The sequence below is a fragment of the Schistocerca cancellata genome, chromosome 1 (genome assembly GCF_023864275.1).
Source record: "Schistocerca cancellata isolate TAMUIC-IGC-003103 chromosome 1, iqSchCanc2.1, whole genome shotgun sequence".
In the NCBI taxonomy this organism is placed as follows: Eukaryota; Metazoa; Arthropoda; class Insecta; order Orthoptera; family Acrididae; genus Schistocerca; species Schistocerca cancellata.
Genome location: NC_064626.1, coordinates 389,840,067 through 389,853,794, shown reverse-complemented (window position 1 = coordinate 389,853,794; position 13,728 = coordinate 389,840,067). Strand labels below are relative to the sequence as shown.

Here is a 13,728-nt window from a genome sequence, read left to right as displayed (position 1 = left end):
AGAATTTGATGTATCGGAAAGCGCCAATGGTATTCTTTGACAGCAGCAGAAGTGCCACCATCGCAGAAACCATATACACTGTGTCTCCTTCATTAGTGAAGATGGGTGGCATTTCAACCAGTGCATGTACTAGCACAGTTAACCAGTGCTTCTCTCTGATACACTCTCATTCCCTCTCACTACGTCACTCACAACACCCCATGGACTACTGCACATTCAGTGCGCTAGTTTAATAGCAGAAAGATCCTGAGAGAAGAGGTTGAAAGCTGTGAGGTAGGTTGAGTGTGAATAAAATGTCAGAGGTTGTATGTGTAAGACACGCAAATGCACACCACTAGAGAAAGAGAGAGGAAAAAAAAAGAAAAATTTAAATGTGTTCTGGGAACTATTCTGAATAGGGAATATATACATATGAATTTTTTTGCTTCAAATGAGCATTCCTGTTGTATCCTTCAATATTGTCCATTTTGCCTGGGACACCCTGTTTACTTGTCTATATTTCATTATTTATTTCTTATAATATGATTATTACTATCATCTTTATTGGGAGTACTGCACGTCTCTCATTTGCCTGTCCTGCTTTATAATTTCCTTCTGTAACACTTTAAAAATCCATTCTATTGATGGGAATGAACATGTGAAGTATAATTACTTTTGGACTTTCCTCGTAAAGATGCCTTTTCTTTAATTTTTTCAGGGCACTGTGATCTTACAATAGTTCCCTCTAGTTAGCACACCACCTTACTTCTGTCTTTTCTGTTTCATTATCTTCACAACCCTTCTGCCTGCCTGATCAGTGGCCTGGGTTTTTCCCTCGTCATTTCTCCTGTATGTTTTCTTTTTCTTATAACTATTTCTTACGCAGTGCCTCAATGCTCTTTGGAATAAAACATCAGGAACATGCAGTGTTGTTTCTCATGTAGGGTCATTTAGTACCTCCTTGAGGTGTCAGATGCAATGTGAAATTCCCCTTGCACATTCTAAAGACATCTCATCTCTGTAAAGTGACTTTGCCGGCCGGGGTGGCCGAGTAGTTCTAGGCGCTACAGTCTGGAACCGCACGACAGCTACGCTCGCAGTTCGAATCCTGCCTCTGGCATGGATGTGTGTGATGTCCTTAGGTTAGTTAGGTTTAAGTAGTTCTAAGTTCTAGGGGACTGATGACCTCAGATGTTAAGTCCCATAGTGCTCAGAGCCATCTGTAAAGTGACTTCAGTTTGCCTGTATCCCATACTTCCAAGACCTAGTCTTCCAGTTGCCACCAGCAGTGGAGGGTGAAGACAATGCCAGTCTCTTTTGTTGGCATAGTGTCAGAAAAATTTGAAAAAGAAAAAAAAAAGTAAACCTAAGATCCTGAGAAAAAAACCAACAGGCATTACGTCAGCAAGTGACCAAGAAAGTGGCAACAGTTTATCAGGCATTAACTTTCATGGCACTAGAAGGAGCCTCATTAGGCCAAAATGTAGGGGCAAACAGAGCTTTGAACGTAGCCAACAAATAATTGAGGATGTTGGGGTGAGAGAAAGAGGTGATTGTAGGAGGGGAAGTCAAGGTAGGCCACAGACTGTTCTCTCCCCTCCTCACCTTTTTTCCATAAAAGAAAGGGGTCATGTAAAGATCTTTTCTCATGTACATTATACTCAAGGTTTTTCATTATCGATTCCGTTACCTGAATTTGTCTCTTGCTACAACACCCTCTTTGCTTCCTCCTGTTGCCCTTCACCTACAACACATTAATTTATTTCTGTTTCTGGGGAGCAAATTGAAATACTTTCCTTCCTCATACAGTTGCTTTATGTGCAGGTAAATTAAATTTTTGTGTAAAAATCACTGTTAGTAAAATGTAAGAAGTAAAAATGAAAAAAAAAGTCTACTTATCAAGCATTAGCACAATGGAGACATAGCAAATCTATGTGAATCTTCAGGTTTTGGCAGCGCAAAGACTGTTCCATTAAGTTTCGGGTGTGCAGCCGCAAGAATTCTCCTTCTTCTTCTTCTTCTAATATATCAGCTGTATAATGTTCAGCCATCTTCAGAGTGAGCCGCAAGACTCAATCCAGTGCACTGGAGCGGCAGTCTTGCAGCTCACTCTGAAGATGGCTAAACGTTATACGGCCGAAATATTAGAAGAAGAAGAAGAAGAAGAAGAAGAAAACACACACACACACACACACACACACACACACACACACACACACACACACACACATTATATATATGGAGGGCGGGGAGTAGTCTTTGACTGAGATCATGAAGATATCATCACTAGAACTAGTGTCCAGTGGTGGCAGCAAGATGGTAGACATGGATGATGTGACATTGTGACATCAACTGTGACAAGGAAGAATCTGTAGGTGATGGTTTAGGAATTATTGTGGGTTAGTGGAGGAGATGGTTGATGACCTTGACATAGAAAGTTAAGTAGGGAGCAATGTGTTGGTTGTATTGGTTAACTAGGATGTAAATCCTGTCTATCGGATCACTACAACCAGCTACAATGGGGCATCCAGGTGGTTAGGGTTGAGAATTTTTGAAAGCATATGGAAGATGAGTTGTTACAGAGAAAAAGAATATTGATTTGATAAAGTGTTTATTGTATGAGCCAAGGAATGAGAGCATGAATTGGAAGTCAATCTAGACTTTCTCAATAGGATCCTTAAAGTTAGGCTTGTAGGTTGTAGAGCGATGTTTCAGTGATGGTTGGCTGAGATCTTCTGCCAAGTATGAGGATCATTCCAAAAGTAAATCCTCCAATTTTTATTCATGGAAACTACTGGAGATACATAAATCACAACAGCACAGCTAAATAGAGCAATATTACAGCTACAACTGTCATTTTTCCACATAGTCACCATAATTCATTATGCCTTTTGCCAACAATGAATGCTGTGCTTGCAAAAATCGGAACTAGCTGAGGCTAACCATTCCCTTACAGCTTTGACAACAGCATTTGAGTCTTGAAAATGTTCACTGCATAGTCCATCTTTCATAGACCCAAAGAGATGGAAGTCTGAAGGTGCTAAATCAGGACTGTACGTTGGATGTGGTAAAACATTCCAGCTGAATTTTGCAGTGAGTTGCATGGTCACAAAATTGGTATGGGGCCTGGTGTTAACATGTTACAGGTGAAAGTTGATCTTCTTCTCCGGCCTTACCGTGGAAATTCCAGCTTTCAGCTTATTCAGTGTCTTCTTATTGCATGCTGAATTGACTGTTTCTCCAGGCTGCAGGACATCCAAAAGAACCACACCCTGTCTATCCCAGAAGACTGTGCACATCACTTTGCCTGCCGACAGTTGTGTTTTTAGTTTTGAGTTTCCTCTTTTGACAGAGAATTTGCATGTCGCTATTCCCTGGACTGTCTTTTGGATTTTGGCTCATAGTGGTGACGCTGTGTCCTATCTCCAGTGATGATGCTATTCTAAAAATTGTCACCTCTAGCTTTGTAGTAATCCAGCACATCGTGACAAATTTCCATTCAGTGAGCTTTTTATCCTCCTGCAAGCAACCACAGGACCCATCTCACACAGACTTTGTGATAACCAAGATGTTCCAACATTGTTTCCAAGGTTGACATTCAGCTTTCTGTGGTAGTTATCCGCCAATCAGCATGGATTAGTTGATCAAGATGCTCTTCACAGCGAGGGATGACAGCTGTGCAGAGTCGACCATGTCATGGCTTGTACACATCCTTTTCACCACCTTGAAAGTACCATACCCATCGCCTCACATTGCTCTGGTCTGTTGTATCACCTCCATGTACCTTAAGCAAGCATCAGTGGATTTCAATAGACACAGTTTCTTCAGCAGTGAGGAATTCAGTCACACATCACTGTTTTATACATGCATCCCTATTAGACTCTGTTTTGGAATACTCCTCTGCTGGCGCCAAATACTGCAGAACAGCAGAACCACCTGTAAATGAAAGAGGAAGGTTGGATTACATCACAGCAATGCTGCAGTGTTTACCTGCAAAGAGTATGATCAGATTAAGACCTGTTTTAAGACTGTGGTTGGTTGCTGTGTTCTCCAACAAGAGGATTGTATCTGTAGGAAAGGAAACATTGGTTTTGTGTCTGCACTTGTCAGATTTTTATTTCATTGGAGTATAGGTACAGGCGAAGTACAGACACACATTCAAGAATGTAGATGAACAGATGATTCCAGGTTAATGTGTACAAAGAAGTAAATTGTTTTGTAAAACTATCAGAATCAAGTACAGGAAGCAAGGACTAAAAAGTTCTAAATGGCACTACTGTGCATATAGAATCGGTTGGCATCTGAGAGATGTCAGTCCAACATTTCACTGTGTTATCTATTTAAAATTAATGAGAAAGCAGTGTTGCGAAAGGCTAATGGGGAAAGGCAAGAGGGTGTCTCATGATGCACATATCTTACAATGGGATCACAGATTTACTTCAAACTTCATACATCTTTAGTGGGCCATTAAAGCAACATAATGTGCTGGTAGTAAGGTGCACTACTCTGACTATTCTAGAAAAATCACAAGAGAAGTTGTACGAATCTGTTGTGTGACTGATGATGTATCTATGCATAGGTGCCAGATGCTAGAGTTCATGGTGATTAAGTGGTTAGTGTTCGAGGTAGTAACACGAATGTGTATGAAGCAACACTTACACTCCCACTAAAACTTAATTTTTAAACTGTTTCTTTTATCACTGGCCATATTATTTAATTTATATGACTTTTGAGAGGTAATACAATTTTAACACAACCATGTGTATTTGTGAATTTCATGTTGTTTGTGGATTTCATCTTATTTGACTACTTAACTTTTTAAAATTAAATTTAATTATTAGAACAAACATATTTATAACTATCAAAGAGTAAATGAAGAAATGCATAGAGTTCTCTTAAAAATGCCGGCCGCGGTGGTCTAGCGGTTCTAGGCGCTCAGTCCGGAGCTGCGCGACTGATACGGTCGCAGGTTCGAATCCTGCCTCGGGCATGGATGCGTGTGATGTCCTTAGGTTAGTTAGGTTTAAGTAGTTCTAAGTTCTAGGGGACTGATGACCTAAGATGTTAAGTCCCATAGTGCTCAGAGCCATTTGAACCATTTTTTTTTTTTTTTTTTTTTTTCTCTGTCTTGAAAATGTATGCCTGTCGTGATTTACAAAATCTTTTATACATGCTGTCTGGTAAGTTACATGGAACTACTCGTACTTTGCAAACGCTTCAAGATGCAGACACAGAGGCAGACCCCATTTGGCAGTTATTGTGCGTAGTGGTGAGATGTTGCTAATGTAGCAAGAATGGATAGTGTAGGTGAAAATGTTTTGAATATTAAACAATTTACACTTGTACAGGGTTATTACAAATGATTGAAGCAATTTCACAGCTCTACAATAACTTTATTATTTGAGATATTTTCACAATGCTTTGCACACACATACAAAAACCATGACATGAATTGCTGATCATGATCTCCACCACAACCGATCCATTGGTTTTCCAATCTCCTGTTTAAGAAATGGAAGTGCAGTGGAGCACCATCCTGTTGAAAGATGAAGTCGGCGCTGTCGGTTTCCAGTTGTGGCATGAGCCACGGGTGAAACTTGCCCGTACGCGTTCAACCGTTTCTTCGCTCACTGCAGGCCGACCCGTTGATTTCCCCTTACATAGGCATCCAGAAGCATTAAACTGCGCATACCATTGCCGAATGGAGTTAGCAGTTGGTGGATCTTTGTTCAACTTCGTCCTGAAGTGTCGTTGCACTGTTATGACTGACTGATGTGAGTGCATTTCAAGCACGACTTACGCTTTCTCGGCTCCTGTCGCCATTTTGTCTCACTGCACTCTCGAACGCTCTGGCGGCAGAAACCTGAAGTGCGGCTTCAGCCGAACAAAACTTTATGAGTTTTTCTACGTATCTGTAGTGTGTTGTGACCATATGTCAATTAATGGAGCTACAGTGAATTTATGAAATCGCTTCAATCATTTGTAATAGCCCTGTACTACTAAAAGGAAGGTTTGAATGGAATTCGAACCATCGCCTCGTGCACGCTTGTTTTACGAAGCTCGAATGTTAACCACTTGACCACCATGAACTCTAACGTCTGGCACCCACAAACAGGTACATCAGTTACATGACAAACACATAAAAGTTCTGTTGCAGGTTTCTCAGAATTGCCAGAGTAGAGCACCTTACTCTTGCAGGTTATGTTGTCTTAATGGCCTACTAAAGGTGCAAAAAGTGTGAAGTAAATCTGTGAGCCCAACGTTGTGGCTTCCTCTTGTTAATGTGTGCTTGTATTCCAAAGAAGTTAAGAAGACAGTAGACCAGATAGCTTTTTGATGTGGTGTTTGACTAGTAGTAGAGTGAAAGTGTTCAACTGGCTTGTGGAGTGTAGGAAACTTGGATTGCGTAATGGTCATTTGTTATGGCAGGAGCAAATGTTGTTGAGAGTTGCTTTTGCTATGGATGTTTGTTTCTGTTGAACTAGATTTTTATGAGTGATAGGGAATGATGAAATCTGAGTTGGGTGGTCTTTCTGGAAGGGCAGGAATTTTTATGGTCCAGCCATTTGAGTGGAGTTCATGGGATAAGCTATATTTAAAGAACAGTCTGTGGGATGAAATTTTTGCCAAAGAAATGAACACTTTCTTTAGTTAAGATAGTGAAGCAGGGATGTATTATGAATTGGGTGTAGTTATGGGGAAAGAGATGGTACCTCTGGAAAACATTGTTGGAAGTAAACAAGGAAGAAAGGGCAACAATGAGGCAAAAATGATGATTATTGCCCAAGCCCATGGCCCTGCTGCCATTGATCAGTATCTCTATCAATCAGACTATAGAATCACACACAGCTATAAACCCTTTGAGGAGAATATATACAAACACATTGTTTCCTGGGCACTTTATACGCCAACCTCCTCATTATCCAACATATATCGGTACTAGAAAAATTTGGCCATGACCTCCACTAGTGCTTCATCAGGAATCTGAAATTAGGAAATATCCATGCACACTTCTTTCCCCTGTCACAAAATGCTAGTCTGTAGCTACCCGACTTACTTGTGGCACTCACGTTTCCAACTCCTTGCCACATGGATCATATCTGTGATAAAGACCCAGGTATAGTCCATGTCCCGTGGATCCACCCAGCACATGCTCTTACAGTCCTGCCACAGGTACACACTTTCTTATCGTAGACACTGAATCCAGTGAAAGTAGCAGTGTGATACACCTATTCAGCTGCACACCTCCCACTTGTAGCTTTTTTCCTCCACTCCTCCTCTTAGGTGCTATACACGTGTCATGTACAAACTAATTCTGTGCATATGTGGGTATCAGTGTGCTCTGAAGAAGAACTCAAGTTCGTAAGCTGGTTTACTATCTTGCAGTTAATTTTTATATGCCTATCTACTGCTCAGCACTTGTACGTGTTACTTAATGGTTATGTTTATTCATTCTATAATTTCTAGTCAATATGATGGGGGCATCTAGAGGAGATGTTCAGCTGCGGACAGACACAACAGAAAGACTGCTACGCATTTGAGCTTTCGACCACAAGGCTTTCTTCTAAAGCAGAAAACACACACACATTCACAGAAGCACAACTCACACATACTTGACCATTGTCTCTGACCGCTGAGGCCAAAAGCTCAAATGCATAGCAGTCTTTTTCTTGTGCTTGCCTTTAACTTAACATCTCCTCTTTATGGTGAGTAGCAGTCTATCCTTTCCATAACATTGTTATTATTCTGTCCTAGATTTTCCATTGCTTAATGGTCGAAAATATAAATTTTAATACATTTCTTCAAATACTATAGTCATTAATTTAAGATACGCCTATATGTAATGTGATATGTTGTGGTGATATTGTAGGGCCTCTGTAACTGTGACTTGACGTGCTTATTTTACAGTGCTCATTGCAGCACGTTGTAACACACTGCTCAGAGATAGAGATTTCCTTCTCAAGAGTGTGCCTTTACATCTCTGGCAATCAAATTTTTCAGGAAAATCAAGATAGAGAAGAGCAACGACACAAAGAGAAGTTGGAAAAACTTAAATTGGAACGACAAGAACAGATTGAAATGCTGAAGCAGGGTAAAAAACCATGGTTTAAAAAGAAATGTGAGTTTATTTTATTTTTTAACCTAAAAATTATTCTGTGGTAGTTTGTGCTCAAAAGAAGAGCTACTTAATTTTCACTCTGAATTACTTGTTAGGTATATTTTTCCAAATCAAGTAGATTTGCTGACAAAGCTGTAAGTTTTTAATTATTGTAATACAAACAAATAGCATAATGAAAGTTCATCTATTGGTTTCCCTGTACTAAGATTTAATATCCTTATTGTCCTTACCATCCTACTATTTCCAGCCTCTTGCCAGTAATATGTTGAAAATAAGGTATATGTTTGTTTTTCAAATATGGACTGCATTTTTTCTGGCAGCTGAAAGAAGAGTACTCCAGTTAGTAGACCAGTATGAAGAACTGAAGAAAAAAGGCAAGTTGCAGAAACATATTGAGAAACAGAGAAAGAAGTCGGCTCATGTTGCACGAAAGAAACTTCCAGACCTCAGTAACACTTCACATTGAAATTCTTAAGCATTACCTGCCAGCAGGTAAGGATTTTCCCAACTGATTTTTGGTTTTTTTCATTTATTCACTATTTCTAAGTGAGCTCACTGTGAAATACAATTAAAAACCATAATTAAAGCTATTAAATAAATAAATAAGTTAACTTTATTACATTCTTTTGGAATATGATTACTGGTTTCCCATGTCTGTAAAACTGGGCATTATTACTTTTCTCTTTATTGTAGTGTAATAGCAAATTTTTCTATTTTCAGATATGGTTGTTTTGTTTTTGTTTTACATGTTTCTGCAATATGGTGAACATTTTGTGTTTTTCGAAACACACTTTTGGAGAATGTTACTGATTCTGATTGGTGCATATAATTACACAAACAACTTATTTCTTGAGCATCATTGACTATGGCTGTTCACATGATGTAATTCTATTCTTTTGTCCTATTTCCTGTAGTTCAACTTATTCATAGTTTTTTTACCACATGTTCAGGTTTACTCCACTTGTTACTTGGTTGAGGTGATATATTTGACCTCTGTTGACTGTGTTTGATACTCTTTCTGTAGTCTTAAGTAAGCTAATGAAATATATTTTTAATGTAGATATTTTAGTTCATTTGTGATTTAGATCTCTTTAAACAGTTCAGTTTATCAAAATGTCTCTGTTAAAATCCATTACAAATTTCTGCTTATCCTTTGTTTTTGGGGTGAGCAGAGGAGTGTGTGTGTGTGTGTGTGGGGGGGATCACCAGTCTTCTAAAAGGTTTGATGCAGCCCTCCATGAATTCCTCTCCTGTGCCAACCTCTTCATCTCAGATTAGCACTTTCCTGCAATTCCTTCAATTATTTGTTGAATATAATCTAATCGGCCTGTACAGTTTTCGTCAACAGCTCCCTCAAGCACCATGGAAATTATTCTTTAATGTCTTAATACATGTCCTGTCATCCTGTTCCTATTTCTGGCCAATGTCTTCCACTCACTTCTCTCCTCACCAGTTCAGTGGAAAACCACCACATTATGTATTGATTACCTCATTTGCAACAGCCTTTTATAGCACCCACACATTACACACTTCAGGTCTCTTCTTTCCAGGTATTCTTACAACCCACAATTCACTTATATACAATGTTGTGCACCAAATGTGCATTTTCGGAATTTTTTCCTCAAATTAAGGTCAATATTTCTTTTTACCAGAAATACTCTCTTTGGCTGTGCTAATGTGCTTTTCATCTCCTCCTCACTTCATCTGTCATGTTATTTTGCTTCCAAGGGTAGGACAATTCCTTCATAGTGTCTCTTTGTGGTCTCCAATTTTGATGGTCAAGTTTCCACTAATCTGGTTTTTGCTCCTACTCATTATTTCATCTTCCTTCCTTTACTCTTTACATGTTCTGTGCTCAGTACACTGTTCATTCCATTCAACAGATCTCGAAATGCTTCCGCATTTTCATTGAGGATAGCAATTTCATCTGTGAATGAATTATTGGTGATTGTTCAACTTGAGTTTTAATGTCACTCCTGAAACTTTTTTATTTTCTTAGGGACATGCAAATCCCCAAGGTGGTGTCCAATTGAAAGGCTTGAACCAAGCCATTAAACCATATGACATTATTACTATTATATTATTATTTCTATAATTGCTTTTTCTGTGTAGAGGTGAACAGTAGGGGTTAAAGATTACATACCCATCTTACAAAATTTCGTTCTTGCTTTTAAATTCTTGTTTCTTGCCTCTTGATTCTTGTACACATTGTGTAGTACCAATATTTTCCTATAGCATTCACTGCTTTTCCCGAGAACTTTGAACATCTTGCACATTTATATATTGTTGAACACTTTTTATAGGTTGACAGTGCGGCGGGGAGGGTCGTTCATCTGCGTTCTCCCTCCCTGTATTATCGAACATCCACCTACCTTGATATTCCTTCCTTCCAATGTCCCTACACTCTGTAGTTGCAGATACGTGCTAGGCAGTGTAAAGCAGCGTTGATGAATCCACTACCTAATACCTGCCACAAAGAGGCCATGTAACTCGAGTTGAAAGTCAGTTCCTAAAAGTTCATATTTAAAAAATCGGGCGTTCGGAGGATGCAGTCTACTTGCAAAAAGCATTTAAAATTTAGATTGAATCTGCTTTTTATTCATACAGAAACACATGAAATGGCTATCAAGTCCTTATTTAATGTGGTAAACTTTATCCTTGAAAATTCACTGTCAGTACAACACATTTTCACTCGCAAGCAGCCAGAATTTTTGCAAGCCTGACCCGACTAATTTTCATGATCTAACAGTCACAGATCCACCAATCTTTGCGAGTTAAACATTTGGTCGTTTCAGTGATCTTCATAGTAAGAAGTGCTCAACAAAGTATTCCATACAGAGCATGAAATATGCCACATGGAATTGTTACTATGACCAGAAAGTTCACACTCTCATAAATCTCCAACTATGTAATGTAGAAACACCAAACTTTCATTAAAATGTTTGGAACTCCAGCCGCTTCAGTCACAACATGTTCTAACTGAAATGAACTCACTAGTTCATTATGTTAGACTATTTTTACAGAGCTATCTAACATGGTGTTAGCCGTAGACCTATTAGCAAGCGGCTCTCTCGAGCTCCTCTACTCTCTGCCCATCTCACTATATTTGCATGGGACCTGCTTAGTTCTGCTATGAAATCTTCACGGGTTATCAGTCGAGTGGCGTTGTCTTCTAGTTGCAACATTTCAATGGATTGCGTGTCCATCATCTTAAGGCAAAATGTCGGGATGCTGTTTGTTGCGCGTCTTTGTAGCCACTGGACCGCTCTCAGATTCTGGTCGCCGACCAATCACGTGCCAGCGGAATCGCCCTGGGTGCTTGGCGCCACTGGTGGTGGGGGGGACGCGCATGCAGGCATCGATTCCCACTGTCTGTTCATATCGGTGCCGGCCACGGTCCCCTTCGGACCGGGGTGTTCTTGCCGAATTTTCCTAATTGCAGGATCCCAAGCTGTACACTGAGATGGTAACCACTGTCTTGATTAATTAAATTTATTTGCAGACGAATCTCTACAGCTTCTTTTTATCACTGTATCCCAAAATCCACTGGCACCACGTAACTTCTTTGTTTCTTCTAATTCAAAGGTATGGGTTTCATTGATGCTGTGCTCCATCACCGCGGACTTGTCAACCTGTCCAAGACGCACGTTTCTTATATGTTCTGTACAGTGCTGTGTAATGCAGCGTTGCATCTGCCCTATGCATTCCACATTCACATCCAGTTCTATAAACACCCGGTGTCATTAGTCCTAGTGACTCTTTGGTCGATCCACGAATATCCTTGATTTTCTTTGCTGCGTGAAAGACGATCTTAACTTGGTGCTTCTTAAGGATTCTTGCAATCTTCGCCGTTGGTGGTCCCGCATACGGCAGGAACGCACAACCTGTTGTGTCGTCCTCTTCTGTTCTCTCTCGTCCTCTCTTCTTATTGTCCCTCAAAGCTCTTCCTATTAGTTGCTCGCTGTAGCTGTTTCTTCTGAAGGTTTCCTTTAGATGTTGTAATTCACTCGGTAAGCTCTTCTTGTTGCAAATGTACCTCGCCCTGTGTACTAAGGTGTTAAGTACAGAGCTGCGTTGCGCTGGATGGTGACAGCTCCTAGCGTTGAGATATATGTCCGTATGTGTTTCCTTCCTATATACCGAATGTCCCAGCGTGCCTCCTGCGTTTCTAGTAACCAGGGTGTACAGGAAAGGGTAGGCTTCCGTTTTTCTCTACCTCCATGGTAAATTTGATGATGTGTTCATGTATACTGTTGAGGTGTAGTCCAAATATCTGTAAAATGCTTTCGGTTTCAGTGGAGCCGTGTCCAATGCTACCTCCTCGAAGTATTCCATGTATAAGTTAGCCATGCTTGGTGCTAAGGGGGAACCCATAGCAACTCCATCTATTTGCTCGTAGAATTTCCCACCACATTTGAAGTAGGTGATGGTTAGTACACGTTGAAAGATTTTGACTGTGTCCTCATTGAAGTGTCCCTCAAGCAGTGCTAGAGAATCTTCCAGTGGCATCCGTGTGAATAATGACGTCACATCGAAGCTGACTAACAGATCTTCTCCATCCAAGCACATTTCTTGCAGTACCTTGATGAATTCCGCCAAGTTTCTCACATGCTGGCGACAGTTCCCTACAAGTGGTTTCAACAGCTGTGCCAGATGTTTGGCAATGCCGTATGTCGACGTGTTTATCGTGTTTAAAATCGGACGTAATGGAACCTCCTCCTTGTGAATTTTTGGTAGGCTGTATAGATGTGGTGGTGCTGGTGCCCTCGGGTACAGTCTTCTGATAGTGTTCTTTTCTAGTTCTGAGTTACTGAGCAACTCGATGGTCTTGTGTGCCACTGAGGGAGTGTTCATTGCAGTTGACACAAATATTGTCTCTATTGAGGCTCAAATTGAGTGTGAGAATGAAGTTGTTTGGTCACGTATAACAGTCTAGGTGGAAGCAAGGTAATTGTTGGATGTTTTACCAGGCACCCAATTCCATTGTGACAGTTCTAAAGAAAGTCTACAGTCAGTAACACACAAATACCCAGACCATGCGTTATAGTTAAAGGTGACTTTAACCTACTGTGTATAGACTGTGGTGTCTATGGATGTATTGCAGCAGGTTTGTTTTCACTGCTGTTTACTATTGGAGTCACCTCTTGAACGAACTGCCTGAGAAACCATTTAGCACAATTTTGGATGATGTTTTATGCGTACATCTGGATTTAAGGATGTATTTTAGCCAACAGATTGATGGTAATTTGAAGTCGCCATCAACTATAATCATATGAGTCGGGTACATGTTTGAAATTAGTCAAGTTTTCTACAAACCTTTAAGCAGTTGTATCATCTGAGTTGGAAGGTTGGTAAAAGGGTCCAATTATTTTATTCTGGTTGCCAGGAATGACCTCTACCCATACTAACTCACAGGAAGTATCTACTTCAAATTTTGCTACAAAATAAACACTTCTAAGGCTAAGCGCAAATTGAGACGCGTATAGCACGTGAGACGTGACACGAAACATCAGCATGACACGCACGTTCCGCACATGTCGCGCAGGTTGAACGCATATTGAGACGCGTACAAGTATTTGCACACCCCGGTTGACGACGCTCTGTGCTGCTGACGGAAACGAAGCACGTGC

At 40.2% G+C, this 13,728-nt stretch overlaps 1 protein-coding gene across 3 annotated transcripts in view; it reads left to right on the top strand.

Moving 5' to 3' along the window:
• LOC126175493 (ribosomal RNA processing protein 36 homolog) overlaps positions 1-13,728 on the top strand; it is an 86,658-nt gene that overhangs the window by 56,095 nt on the left and 16,835 nt on the right. For all 3 annotated transcript variants that reach the window (XM_049922326.1, XM_049922334.1, XM_049922318.1), the window contains exons 5-6: positions 7,981-8,098; positions 8,419-8,590. In XM_049922326.1, coding sequence (XP_049778283.1) covers positions 7,981-8,098; positions 8,419-8,564 — 264 coding nt within the window. In that variant the 3' untranslated portion in view covers positions 8,565-8,590. The remainder of the gene's footprint in view (positions 1-7,980; positions 8,099-8,418; positions 8,591-13,728) is intronic.